The following is a 14,972-nucleotide window of genomic DNA, read 5'->3' on the forward strand; positions in this document are numbered from 1 at the left end:
ATCATTTGCCAGATGAGGAGGCCAAAAGAAGTCAGATGGCAACTTACTCCAGTTAACATAAAAGTCAGAGCCGAGGTCACGTCCTGACCTGTCTGACCCCTTCCATCCTTTGCTGCTTGAAGGGGATGGAGTTTAGGTGGGAAGAGGTTCCACAGAAGGCATATGGCATGGGAGGAATGGGAAGAACGCAAGTGCAGGGTGCAGGGTTATTCGTGGTTGGACTGTGCCTACACAAAGCAAGGTTTCTACCGGCCCCTGCCGGTGCACAGCTGTGCTGAGCTTCCTATGTGGGCTCAGGTTCCTCCAATGGGGATGGCAGACAGTGAAATCTACCTGTTCTCACATGGTCCTGTTTGGGCCAGAAGCTTGAGAGGTAGCCTGTTGTGCCCCCCCCCCCCCAACTTCCCCATCCTCATCCCCCTTATTTAGAAGTAAATCTCTAGAAGTGCAGGCACTGATCAATATCCCTTCATGAGATTTACAGAGAGGCACCAGAAAGAGACAGGGTCTTTCTTTCTCTGGGACGGTGAACTTAGGGAGCAGAGTGGGCCACCCACAGCTGTCTAACTCAGCCATCTGAAGAAAACACCAGGTAGAAATAAACAGGGCCAAGAGCTCCAATATCATTTGAGCTCCTGGATCCAGCTCTGCCTGAATCTGTCAAGAATTGTCTGAGACTTTCTGATGCTTGAACCAAGGAATTGTCTTTTGCACTCTAACTTGAGTTGTGTTTCTATACTTGCAACTGCAAAAATCTGACCAGTACAGCTTGTTACAATATGTTATAACAGAGCAGGAACCTCTTGGGTCTTCCTGGGACAGACCCCTCCCCCATATCTTCTGCTGTAGCTCCTCTCTGAAGTATTTAGATAATAGTATCCGACGCACATTTCCTGAGTTGTTTTTGCAGATGCTAAAACCATCACTGAATGGAAGAAATTAAAACTACTTGATGATCATGAGTTTCCAGACCTACTGGCGCCTAAGGATTGATCATATTAACCACTCTATGATCTCATCATCAACCAATCAGAGAATTGTACAAACTGATCACATACCCTGAGACCCCCTCCCTTACCTGGCCTTTAATAGTGCTCAGCTGAAACCCTTTGGGAAGTTCGAGGTTTTAAAGCAGGAGCCCCCAGTCCTTCTTGACAATAAATGCTGCACTCTCTTTCACCACAACCTGGGGTCAGTAGACTGGCTTTATAGCATGCGGGCAAGTGGACCCGTTTGGTTCTGCAACAGTGTCAGCTCTGACTGTGTAAGATATGTTTTTGACTTTTGTGGAAACTGACTGATTCCAGGGGCTTCCTCCATGGAGCCATATGCATTCACCACCTTCTAGGTGCTAATTCTGCAGGTGATAAAGAGATGAGAAAGACATGTGCTTACACACAGCTGTGGAGATGATAAGAACAATCTACAAAGTGCTGTACATCCATTTCTCTGAATCTACAATCACGGGAACTGATTAGTCAGGGAGGGTTTGGCAAGTATGGACCGAGCTGGAGAGGTGATCCATGGGAGCTCAGAGGAAGGTGCGTTATGGGGGGGAGAGAGTGAATGTGGGGTTCCTCTAACACTCTGTTCTGGGAGGCTGGGCTAAGGTGGGGGTTTCGGGGGATACAGAGAGAGGGGAGCAGGTGGTTCGGGGGAGCCGCGTTGAGTATTAACATAAGTGGAAGGAAGAGTTTCTTCTCATACCTTTCCCATTCCGGCGTGGGCATGTCCCAGCTTAACCACCACGGGGAAGTGAGGGGCTGTGAGCTGAAAGAGACAAGAGAAAACCACTCATTAGCATCCCAGAGCATCACCGCCAACACTCTGGTCACTAGTGCCGCCTGGGAGGCCCATATATATGTACATATACAGTTCTGACTGATTCATGATGTTGTACGACAGAAACCAACACAACATTGTAAAGCAATTATCTTCCAATGAAGAAAAATGATAGTGGTCACACCAAGGTGGGAACAAGCATTTATGGGCTGCACTGCACGGGCGCTGTGTTGAGTGACTGTCCTGGACTCCCACCTTTAAAGAGTGAAGGGGGAGCATCCTGGCCTGGTTAGTTCCCTGTCACACCCCCAGCAAACAGAACATGGCCTGACCCAGGGAAGGGGCTGACATGAATCTGTGCCACAATCTGTGTCTGGGTAAGACCGGTAAGGCATGCACACCTCCCTTTATGATACAGAAGAAGAGAGGGGCTCAAATGGTCAGATACTCATCTTGGCCATGCTTACTCAGCTAGGAAGTGAGGGGACCAGGACTGAACCTAGGCTACGAATTTCCTCCTTATGCTGTTTGTATGTTGTTCGAAATAGCTTTGTTTGGCGTCTAGAAGTACACTCGGAGTTGCTTAAGGGCAGAGGTTATCCCTCCTCGTTATTTAGTAATTCCATGACTTGGTCAGCTCCAGAAGAGGTAATCATGTCCCACCCTCTATGCCGTACAGGTTTCTGTTCTGGTGCCTGTCCCTCCATCCTGGACTGTCCCCCGACACCCTGGGTGCTCTGAGAGGAGGAACCAGGTCTTCCCTCCTGGTGCCCAGCACCTGGTCTGACACATAGGAGCGACTGTGGCTGTCACAGAGGGTCTGTTGTGGGTCCCAAAGCCACGGGCTGGACCTCATCTCATTTTCCCCCACCCAGGTCTCATGAGGCAAGCAGGAAAGGTATTCTTGTAACACTTCACAAAAAGTCAAGACTCAGGCAGCTGCTGGGAAGGGGTGGAGCTGGGACGTGAACTTGGGTCTGTTAGACTCCAAGCTCGATGTGACTTGTTTCCTCTAAGACCTAGGCAAAGGCTTCCTGCAATAGAGGCTGAATAAGAAATTTCTTCCCTGATATCAGGCTCAAATGCATAATATCCTAGTGTCTAGAGTTAACAAATGCAGATTTTAGAAAAGGCAGTATTTGTTTTTGATTTCAAAAGCAATATGTACTCACTATAAAATTTTGGAAACTATAATAAAGTACTATGTCATCATGTATAAAGAACATAGTAAAAATCACTCTTGAACATTTAATGGTTTTGGTGTATTATCTGTTTCCTTTTTTCTTTTTTTAATCTAAGTTTTCTCTTTTGATTTGTTTTGTTCTTACAAAGTTGGGAGTATAATGCATACCCAATTCTGCCTCTTGCTCTTTCCACTTCATATTATAAGTGGTAAGCATGGTCCTGGTGGTGGTATTTGTCAGATTAAGCATTATTATGGAATATTTCACAAGAGAAAAGATGTAAAAAACAATATTGTGAACATCACTCAGCTTTAGCAATAAACCATTGTCCAAACAGTTGAAGCCCCTGATGTCCTTCTTTCTCATCACATTTCCTTCCCTCCAATCTCAGACGTAACCATCATATAAATTACGTGTTTATTATTTTCTTGTGTTTATTCATATTTAACTACTACATAGGATTCCCAATAATGGACATTACACATTTAAAAACCTTATGTAAGTGGCATCAAAAGAATCTACTCTTATACATTTTTGGGTTACATTGTATTTGTGAGATTCATGTATGTTGATACATATAGCTCAGATTCCCGCTTAACTGCTGCCAAGTATTCCATTTGATATGCACATTACCATTTGCCCTTTTCCTGCTAATGAACACTTAGGTGACTTCTATTTTTCCAATCATAAACAATACTCATGAAGGAGCTCTGCCAGGATACAGGTACAGGCATGGAATTGCTGGGGGCAGGGGGCCAGTTCTCGTCTCAGCTTTGCTAGATGTAGCCAAATTGCTCTGCAAAGTGGATGTACCCACCTATGCTCTCATAGGCAGGAAAAGAGATCCCAACACTTGAGGCTGAAAGACTGAAATTTTACCAACCCAAGGGGCATACAGTGAAATGAATGGGTGCATTTTCACCAAGTGGCTCTTGTTCCCAGCTAAATCGTCACCCCCAGCCATCCACTCATAGACCCTAGGCACCCTCTGCAGTCCACGAACTGCCTAGATCACTACTGGGACTTGATCTCCATCTTATTTTAGGGTGGAGCTTGAGGGGAGGGGCAACGTTGCGCTCTTTCTTCTTCTCCACCCCTCTCAAACTGATTGTTTCCCTGCATGCCGGCAGGTACTGGAAAGAACTGGATGTCAGAGTTAACCTTACTTTCTGTTTAATCTTAGACTAGATATTTAACTTCTCTGAACCCTAGTGCTCTAATCTTCAAAATGGGTACAATAATGTGCTCTAATCTGCAAAATTATGAATAAAGCACAAGCTGGAATCAAGATTGCCAGGAGAAATATCAATAACCTCAGATATGCAGATGACACCACCCTTATGGCAGAAAGCAAAGAAGAACTAAAGAGCCTCTTGGTGAAAGTGAAAGAGGAGAGTGAAAAAGCTGGCTTAAAACTCAACATTCAGAAAACGAAGATCATGGCATCTGGTCCCATCACTTCATGGCAAATAGATGGGGAAACAGTGGAAACAGTGGCTGACTTTATTTCTTTGGGCTCCAAACTCACTATAGATGGTGACTGCAGCCATGAAATTAAAAGACACTTGCTCCTTGGAAGAAAAGTTATGACCAACCTAGACAGCATGTTAAAAAGCAGAGACATCACTTTACCAACAAAGGTCCATTTAGTCAAAGCTATGGTTTTTCTAGTAGTCATGTATGGATGTGAGAGTTGGACTACAAGGAAAGCTGAGCACCAAAGAATTGATGCTTTTGGACTGTGGTGTTGGAGAAGATTCTTGAGAGTCCTTTGGACTGCAAGGAGATCCAACCAGTCCATCCTAAAGGAAATCAGTCCTGAATGTTCATTGAAAGGACTGATGCTGAAGCTGAAGCTCCAATACTTTGGCCACCTGATGCAAGGAACTGACTCATTTGAAAAAACCCTGTTGCTGGGAAAGAGTGAAGGCAGGAGGAGAAGGGGACAACAGAGGATGAGATGGTTGGATGGCATCACTGACTCAATGGACATGAGTTTGAGTAAACTCTGGGAGTTGGCAATGGACAGGGAGGCCTGGTGTGCTGCAGTCGATGGAGCCACAAAGAGTCGGACACAACTGTGAGACTGACCTGAACTGAGCTGACTGAACTGACTCTGCAAAATGGGGACAATGATGCCAACTCACAGGTTAGTTGGAGGAAGAAGAAAAGACATAAAGAATGTAATACTGGCACCACATAGAGGTTCAAAATCAAAGTGTAAAGTAGAGTTAAAGGGAGGAAGGAGAGGACTCTGGTTTTGTGGGGCAAAGAGAGAGGTAAAGGGGGAGGCTGGATGATGGAAGAAAGAGAGTAGAGGCTCCAACCTGGCAGTATCTGGTTAAGAACAGGGGAGGGAGTGAAATGAAGCCCAGTGAAGGAAAATCAGGGGACTACACCACAGGGAGTCATCAGAGGTGATTAAAGTTTGGCAGTTTTAATCTGTAAGAACCTTAGCAATCATCTTGCCTATCCCCTGTATTAACATGTTAAGGCAGGTAGAATTTCTAGGAATGCTCCCCAAGATGTCCCACTCTAACCTCTGGAGTCTGTGAATGTGATGAGATTGTCATACAATGATTGGTTTGTTATACGCACAGCTGACCTTAAAACAAGGAGATTATGTTAATCAATTCACACGAGCTCTTAAAAGCAGAGCACTTTCTCAGACTGGTGGCAGAAGAGGACGGCAGAGAGATTCAAAGCATGAGAAAGTCTTAATATATCATTCCTATGCCAGGAGCTGAAGGCAGCCCCTGGCTGAAAGCCAGCAGGGAACTGGGGAACCTCAGACCCGTAGCTGCAAATAACTGAATTATGTAACAGGAATGAGCTTGGGGGAGAACCTTGAGCTCTGGAGAATGTGGCATGCCAGCATCTTGATTTCAGTTGGATGAGACCCTAAGCAGAGAACCTTGTCCCAACCGAAGTACGTAACTGTGAACTAATAAAGAGGTATCCTTTTAAGCTGCTAAATTTGTTAGAGGAGTAATAGGAAACTAATACATGTGTCCTCCTAGATACTGAAGTCCAAAGAATGAAGTGACTGTTTTCACAACATATAATAACAGAACTAGTCAAGCTCATGTGTTTTGAGTCTTAATCAAGCCCTCTCTCTACCAAGGCGCACTTTCCTGGGGACCATAGGCATCTCTGAGGTGCAATAAATGCTCTTCCCTAATCATAAGGATCAAGAAAATACTATAAGATCAAATCACTTCAGTGGGCACAAACTGAATAAGACCTATTGTGTGGCTAGCTCTCTGTTTTATGTTGTATAGGACACACAGAAGATGGAGACAGGGTTTCCTAGAGAGATGAACTATGCAATGAAAGAGCAGAACCAGCAGTACAGTGGGTGAGTCTGAGTGGGTGGTGTCATGAGCAAGTCTCCATAGAAAAGGAAGACTCAGAGAAGGATTCCGAAGGATGAGTAGCTTTGTGGGTGGATGGAGGGAAAGCTTAGCATCCTTCAAGAGCTGAATGGTGCAGAGTGCTATGGTCTTCCCAAGAAGGGTGTTTAGATTCTTCATGAGCTCTAATGAATGAAGACTCAAAGGAAGGGAGGATTTATCTTATGATACTTAATATGAGTTTATCATTAATAAAGTGATTTTGGACATAATTGCTAAGTGGAATTAAATATTTGAACTGAGCACCCTTCTCCAACACTCTTAATTGAGACTAGAGGAACATTATTAGTGGTCAAAAATAGCAGGAGTAGAAATTGACACAGAAAGTCAATCAAGGGAAATCTGAGAATTTACAGTAAGATATTTTAAAGAAAGTATGTTGAAAATGTGTTCAAAACAATGATACTAGGAGAAAGTTTCCTTTGCCATTTTTTACTTTGGTTGAGAAAAGCATTCTTTTCAGAACCAGCTTGCAAGTCTTTGAACTGGTGTTGTGAGAAGGAAGAGGCAATTTGGGGCCAGATTGCTAGAGGCCTTCAAATCTGAAGGGAAGAATTTAGGTTGCTTGGATGGGCTGGAGAAATACCTCAGTTCTGGGACAGGAGCATGACCTATTAGCTGAGGGCAGGTTAAGTTGTATTGGGAGAGGCTGAAGGGTGAGGTTTCAACAGTATGTGAACTGTAAACTTCCAGACGTTCAAGCTGGATTTAGAAAAGCCAGAGGAACCAGAGATCAAATTGCCAATATCCGCTGGATCATCAAAAAAGCAAGAGAATACCAGAAAAATATCTACTTCTGCTTTATTGATTATGCCAAAGCCTTTGACTGTGTAGATCACAACAAACTGTGGAAAATTCTTCAAGTAATGGGAATACCAGACCACCTTGCCTGCCTCCTGAGAAACCTGTATGCAGGTCAAGAAGAAACAGTTAGAACCGAACATGGAACAATAGACTGGTTCCAAACAGGGAATGGAGTATGTCAAGGCTGTATATTGTCATCCTGGTTATTTAACTTATATACAGAGTGCATCATGCAAAATGCCGATCTGGATGAAGCACAAGCTGGAATCAAGATTGCCGGGAGAAATAGCAATAACCTCAGATATGCAGATGACACCACCCTTATGGCAGAAAATGAAGAAGAACTAAAGAACCTCTTGATGAAAGTGAAAGAGGAGAGTAAAAATACTGGCTTAAAACTCAACATTCAGAAAATGAAAATCATGGCATCCAGTTCCATCACTTCATGGCAAATAGATGGGAAAATAATGGAAACAGTGAAAGGCTTTATTTTGGGGTGCTCCAAAATCACTGCAGATGGGGAATACAGTCACAAACTTAAAAGACACTTGCTCCTTGGAAGAAAAGCTATGATTAACCTAGACAGCTTATTAAAAAGCAGAGACATAACTTTGCTGACAAAGGTCTGTCTAGTCAAACCTATAGTTTTTTCAATAGTCATGTATGGATGTGAGAGTTGGACTATAAAGAAAGCTGAGCACCAAAGAATTGATGCTTTTGAACTGTGGTGTTGGAAAAGACTCTTGAGAGTCCCTTGGACTTCAAGGAGATCAAACCAGTCAATCCTAAAGGAAGTCAGTCCTGAATATTCATTGGAAGGATTGATGCTTAAGCTGAAAATTCCAATACTTTGGCCACCTGATGTGAAGAACTGACCCATTTGAAAAGACCCTGATGCTGGGAAAGACTGAAGGCAGGAAGAGAAGGAGATGCAAGAGGATGAGATGGTTGGATGGCATCACTGACTTGATGGATATGAGTCTGAGTAAGCTCCAGGAGTTGGTGATGAACAGGGAGGCCTGGTGTGCTGCAATCCATAGGGTCACAAAAAGTTAGATAGGACTGAGCGACTGAACTGAACTGAAGGACCAGAGAGCAATTTGGAATTGGTTACGACCGACTTGAAGTGCTACTGGTTGTGCTGGAACTTTGATGGGGGTGATGGAGAGAGTGGGGACACCCCCAAAAAGTTTTTTAAGTGACATTAAAAAAACGGAAATATCATCTTCAAATGACCATAGAAATTCAAGACTAGGATTGTCTACAACTTCTTCCTCTAATCAAATTAGTGTTTGCTTTGGTCCAGCCTACTTTATAGTCCTCATTTATATGTCCAAGTAAAAAACGGGATATTCTGCAATATTAGAGAAAGAATTTTATATTTATCCACTTACCATCACACCGTTAGTTTTTTCGCTATTTTTGCCACAGTATTTTTTTCTTTTCTTTATATCCCTCCCCCACTTCCCATCTCATCCTCTGCCAGGTGAGGATGAGATGGTTAGAGAGCATTACTGACTCTGTGGACATGAATCTGAACTCCAGGAGATAGTGAGGGACAGGGGAACCCGGTATGCTGTGGTCCATGCAGTTGCAAAGAGTCGGACACGACTTAGTGACTCAACAACAACCACCACCCACTTCCCGGCCCAGGTGATCTCATTGTCCTGGTGATTTCTGCTCAATATGTTATGCTCCATCTTTGCAAATATTTATACACATGTATGAATGAGATAATTTTTTTCCAAAATGGCTCTTTTCACTTCACAGCTCACCATGTGCACTCCCTTTCCCACGTCAGTAGCTACACTCCTAATCCAATAGTTTTAATAGCTTCACAATATCCCACAGGGCACGTGGATTGCAATTTCTTGGCCATTTTCCTATAATGGCCATTTGTGCCATTTTTTTTCTCTCTCTCTCTCTGCTGCTATGAGCAATACCACTAAATATCTTTGTACCTATGAGCTTGTATGCTAGTGTCATAATATCTAGTCAAGAGCTTCTCAAGGGGAGAATCAGCAGTATTTGGAGACATCCTGCTAGGTTTCTAGAGTCATATTTAAGAGCTTGAGAAAGAACAAGGATGCTATCATACTGCACCCTGGATGGATCCCCCCACCATATGCTCTCCCAGGCTGATGACAGCCACACTTATTGAGTGTCTCATAAGGGCCAGGGATGGTTCTAGGCACTCAGATTTGTTAGCATCCTCCCCTTTCCTGATGTGATAGATAAGAAATCAGGGGCAGGCCATCTGTCAAGGTCAGGCAGTTAGGAAATGGTAGAGCTCCTCCCCTGCTACCCAGGTCTTCTCCCCACGCTTCCCCTTTCCCTTCCCAAGCCATTCAGTTGGGTTTCAAAGGCTATTCTTATTTCCACTCATTTGCAACATGCCAGCCCCTCCCCAAACACAGACAGGTCATGGAGGACAAAAAACATCTTGTCGGCTATTTTCTCTCTTCCCTTCCCAACAATAGCTTTATTTAGTTCCCCTGGGGATGGCAGGCCTGCATCAGCCTCTCGCAGGCTCCCTGTTCCCGCTCACATGCCCCCGGGGGCTCCAGAGTTCAGCGCTGCCCAATGGTGTGAGAGGCCCGACATCCTGTTAGAAGAGGCGAATCAATTTTTGAAACCAGAGATCCCCAGCCTGATAAGGGCCCCATTCAGAAGTCTCCCAAGAAAACCAAGTAAGTGGGGGTGGTCCAGGGCTCCTGCTAGGCATTCTCTTGGGGGGTTGGAGTCAGAGTAGTGTGAGCCCAGATCAGAGTTGTACCAACCTCACCTTCAAGCCAAGGAATTGGAGAGCTGGGACCTGAGTGGGCTGGGGCAGCTCCCCACGGAAGGAGGCAGTTCTCTGTATATTCATCACTCTCTGGAGATTTAAATACACAGTGTTTGGTCCTGACTAAAGAAGGTCCTGGCCAAGCAAGGCTTGGAAGAATCTGGGGGAGGAAAACAAGGACTAAAAACACCTTGGAAGGTTTCAAGGAGAAGCTGGGCCTCCATCCCTGAGTCTGAGGCTCTGCCGTGATCGAGGTCTCACTACCTCTTGTCTTGTGTTTCCCCCTCCTTCCCACCCCAGCTTCTGTCCACAAGTTATGTTCCAACCCATGGGCCCTTCAGATCTTTACTGAATGAGCCTCATTCCCTCCCGTCACAGGGCCTCCGCATGTGCTGCTCCTTTTCTCTGAAAGATGCTGCCTAACACTGTTTTCTAGGCCACCCCTTTTCAGGCTGGACAGCTGTTGATATGTTCTGTCCTCAGAGTGTACTTCCCTGGATACTGGTCTAAAAAATAAGTGCTTCTTCAATCATCTTTATCACACCATGAACTCTCCCTTCATAGAGTTAGCCACTATTTGTAATTGCACATTTATTTTCTTTGTTGTCCCTCTCTCAACTCCAAGGTAGGTGCTCTGAGAGAACAAGGTGCTCTGCATGTTTCATTTACAGCTGTATCCCCAGGCTCCATCCAAGGGGTGGCATACAGTAGACTGTGCATGAAGTGTATATGTTGGCTGGGTGTTAGACAAATGCTTCCATGACAGGGAATGATGCCACATGTATACGGGCAGAGTTGGACAGAATTTGGGGAAAAATTGTTAGTAAAGGTTGGTGTGAGTAGAAGGGGAAGCAGTGGGAATTAGGGTGAAAATGTGGGCAGTGGCAAGCTTGGGGGGGGCCTTACACATGAGGAAGGGATTTAGGATGTTTTCTGTGAACACTGGGCAGCCGTTGAGGGTTTGGGTGCAAAGTGTAGACATAGACAAAGCAGGTTCAGGAAGACTTCTGGAGGCTGTGTTAAAAATAGCTCCCATTTTGGAGCACTTATAGTGTACCAGGAATGGTGCTAAACACTTTACCTATATCGTCTCATTTAAATCTCTTGACACATCTATGAGATGACTCCTATTTTTAGCCCCATCTCCGGTGGCTCAGTGGTAAAGAATCCGCTTGCAGTGCAGAAGATGCTGGGGACACAGGTCCAATCCCTGGGTCAGAAAGATCCCCTGGAGTGGGAAATGGCAACCCAGTCCAGTATTCTTACCTGGGAAATTTCATGGACAGAGGAGCCCGGCGAGCTACAGTCCACGCAGTCGCAAAGAGTCAGACATGACTGAGCATGCGTGCTATGCTGCTACATATGAAGGAAGTGAAGGTAGAGAGAGGTGAAGATGCTTGCCTAGCATTACTCATCAAGAAAGTGGAGGAACGAGGATTTGGCCTGAGCCCACTGCCCTGCTGCTGCTTCTGGATAATCATGCTACTCATCATCAAGGGCTTCCATGTGTTCAGAACTGTGCCTACCTGTTGATTTGGTTGAAGAGGGTGGGTGGAGGCCGGCAGACTCATTAGGACAAGACTGGCTACTGTTCTGACCAAGCCGCTTGGGGCCCGGTGGGGCAGCATGAACTGTGGAGCCAGAGGCCCCAGGGCTCACAGCCAGCTGACACCTATGGTCATGGGCCTGCAGGCAACTCACTGGCCACTCTTGTGACTCATACCCCTGCTGAGATCACTTGATGAACTGACATTATAATAGGCGTCTGTCACTAAATGGTCACTGCTGGTGGAGAGGCTTAAATCGAGTTAGAGGCTGTCCGAGGCCTGGCATGTAGTCAGACAGCATGCATGCTATGTGCTACGTTGCTCAGTCATGTCTGACTCTTTGAGACCCCCATGGATTGTAGCCCACCAGGCTCCCCGGTCCATGGGGTTCTCCAGGCAAGAATACTGGAGTGGGATGCCATGCCCTCCTTCAGGGAATCTTCCTGACTCGGGGATTGAACCCATGTCTTTTAGGTCTCCTGCATTGACAGGCCGGTTCTTTCCACTAGTGCCACCTGGGAAGGCAGTAGGACAGCAGTCCACATTAGGTCTCATTTCTTTCACATCTGTGATCTCAGGGGCGCAGAGTGGGGAGGGGTATGTCAAGGCCTGATGGACAGAATTCAGTCATTCCTGGGACACAGGAAAGAGAGAGAAGGGGGCAAGGAAGCCTCATGCCGCGTTGTCCGCAGGGAACTCAATGGAGGTTTGACAGATATGGGGAAGCACAGAAACAGGGCTTGTTACAGGCATTTAAAAAGATTCATTCAAAAGAGAAAAGAGAAACATCCTGACAGCTGCTTGATAAACCTTGGTGTGTAATATCTGGCAGAATCTTCTTGGAGTTTAAGTACTGCCTGCTAAGAAAGTCCTGTCTAGGGGGAGGAGAATGGACAAGATGACCTGTGGTAATCCTTTCCAATCCTTTAATGCTGTGACAAATCTACAAATAACCAAGGTGACTGAAAGACAAGACAAAACATGTCATGACAAAACTGACTGCAGCCTACAGGCTCTGTGATCTGGCTCCAGCCTTCCCCCGCCCCCGCCCCGTCTTACTCATGCTCCTGCATCAACTCCTCTACCCCAGTCTTTCTGGCTTTCTTTCTGACCCGATACTGGCTTTGTTCCTTCTAGCCACAGGGCCTTTACACATGCTGTTCTTTTTGCCTGGAACACTCTCCCTGCTCCTCCTAACCACACGTCAGATCACGGCCCCAGTGCTACTTCCTCAAGAAGCTGGCACTCACCTGCTTGCCTAGCTAACAGCCCGCTTATCTTTCTCTTCCTTAGCACCTGGCCGTTTTAAATTTACCTATGAGATTGCTGAATAATCATCTGATTCCCTCACTAGTCTGTTAGCTCCGAAAGAAGTTTCAGGTCTGTGTCTGCTACTGCTCATCACTGAACCCTCAGGCCTCTCCTGAGTTACCGACCTGCCTCAAAAACCAGGCCCCAGATGGTCTCACAGGCACTTCCAACCCAACCAAGAAAACCCATGAGGTTTCCAAGCAACCTCATAAAAGTCCCATCAGAAAAGCTCTCTCCTTTTCCTGTATCCTGATCTCAGTCAAAGGTCCCACTACTCACCCAGGTGTCAGAGGTCCCACCTGCCTTCCCCTAGTCCAGATCTGGCATATAGGTGGGGCCCAGGAAATGTTGGCTAAATGAGGTCTGTGGCCTCATGGCCCAGCTTAATGCGCTCTGCCCTTAGAACCCCACCTCTGAACTCTCTGCATCACCTCCTCCTACTTTTAGAGTGTCTTGGAAAAATACTGGCAGCATTTTTAGAAAAATTAAATTAAACCTGCCCTATGAAAACACAAACATTCCTTTTCCTTACATTTCCTGTTTCCCTGAGAAACGGAATAGTCAAAAATAAACACCCCAATAGAAGGGCAATATTTGTCTGCGAATACACTTTTCTTGTTTTCACCCCGGTGATGTTAATGGCATTGAACAGGCTTGGGCGGCCAGCTCTCCTCCCATGAGGATTCTCGGGTTTGTTCACAATTCGGACAGCATCCCAGCAAAACTGTGGCTCTGGGCAGGGTCTGAATGACCAAGGTGATAAAGACCACCCTGAGTGGATAGACGCAGCCATGTGATTTTAGATTCCCTAGGTTTTCCATTGCCAGTAATTTCTATTCACAATCTTGTTCCAGCTCCATCTCTCAGTGGGAAAAAACCCTCTTGATAACCAGATGATCCCTAACATGGGAAAGTATTGTTTTTTTTAGTCACTTCAGAAAATAGCTAAATAATAACTGCACTCCTTCAGCATCTGCATTTCTTTGCTTCAGTTTATGTTCACAGTGTAATGTCTTAAGATTCAAGATAAATGTGATATTTCGGTTAAAGGCACTCATTGGTGTTGCGTAGAACTTGCTCACTCGGGGCTATGAGCAAAGGGACATGTCATTTCCTCTGTCTGGTTCAGGGCAGCCCTATTCATGGAATGCTGTAGAACGAGGAGGGAGAGTGAACATAGGCGTCGAGGCCAAACACAGCACATTAAATACTCTTGTGTCACTTCCTATCAGAGCAGTCTTGGGCAACTTGGTTCCCAGGTTCATTTTCTGTAAATGGGAATACACACACCAGCAATGAAGGTTACTGTGAAGATTTGAGTTTGTATGTAAATTACATGCTACATATAGCTAGATCTTGGCCAGAAGTTCTCTGGGGATGATCTGAACCATGGTTTTTCCAGTAGTCAGTATGGATAAGAGAGTTGGACCATAAAGAAGAGTGAGTGCCAAAGAATTGATGCTTTTGAAACGTGGTGTTGGAGGAGGCTCATCAGAGTCCCTTGGACTGCAAGGAGGTCAAATCAGTCAATCCTAAAGGAAATTGACCCTGAATAAACCACTGGAAAGTGATCCTGAAGCTGCATCTCCAAAACCTGGCTACTTAATTCGAAGGGCCGACTCACTGGAAAAAATCCTGATGCTGGGAAAGACTGAAGGCAGGAGGAGAAGGAGGGCAACAGAGGATGAGATGGCAGGATGGCATCACCAGCTCAATGGACACGAGTTTGAGTAAACTCCAGGAGATAGGGAAGGACAGGGAAGCCTGGTGTGGTGCAATCCATGGGGTCACAAATAGCTGGACATGACTTAGTGACTGAACAACAATAATATTCCACTGTATGAAGTTTTTAAAATTTTAAGCAGATTTTAAGCACACCTTGGAAGGGGCTAGATGTGTATATCCAGTGACTGCAAACCATGAAGGCAAATGAAAGTCTTAGCAAGTTTCAATAAACAAGGATAATATTTTGGCAACGCCAAAAGTATTGATCTTAAAAAATTATAGTATATAGTTGGGCATCTTATGAATTTATAATACTTGAGAAGGAGGAAGGTTTTTTTACTGGCAAACTGACACTGGGTTGCAGGTATTTGCCTCCTGTGTGTGTCAGACCTTATCTGTCTCATTCCCCACTGTTTCTTCA

At 45.3% G+C, this 14,972-nt stretch overlaps 1 protein-coding gene across 2 annotated transcripts in view; it reads right to left on the minus strand.

Annotated features, from left to right (window-relative positions):
* Positions 1 to 14,972, minus strand: part of SYN3 (synapsin III) — a 422,732-nt gene that overhangs the window by 63,208 nt on the left and 344,552 nt on the right. For both annotated transcript variants that reach the window (XM_065938516.1, XM_065938522.1), the window contains one exon: positions 1,708 to 1,770. In XM_065938516.1, coding sequence (XP_065794588.1) covers positions 1,708 to 1,770 — 63 coding nt within the window. The remainder of the gene's footprint in view (positions 1 to 1,707; positions 1,771 to 14,972) is intronic.

This window comes from Muntiacus reevesi, chromosome 1, assembly GCF_963930625.1.
Source record: "Muntiacus reevesi chromosome 1, mMunRee1.1, whole genome shotgun sequence".
In the NCBI taxonomy this organism is placed as follows: domain Eukaryota; kingdom Metazoa; phylum Chordata; class Mammalia; order Artiodactyla; family Cervidae; genus Muntiacus; species Muntiacus reevesi.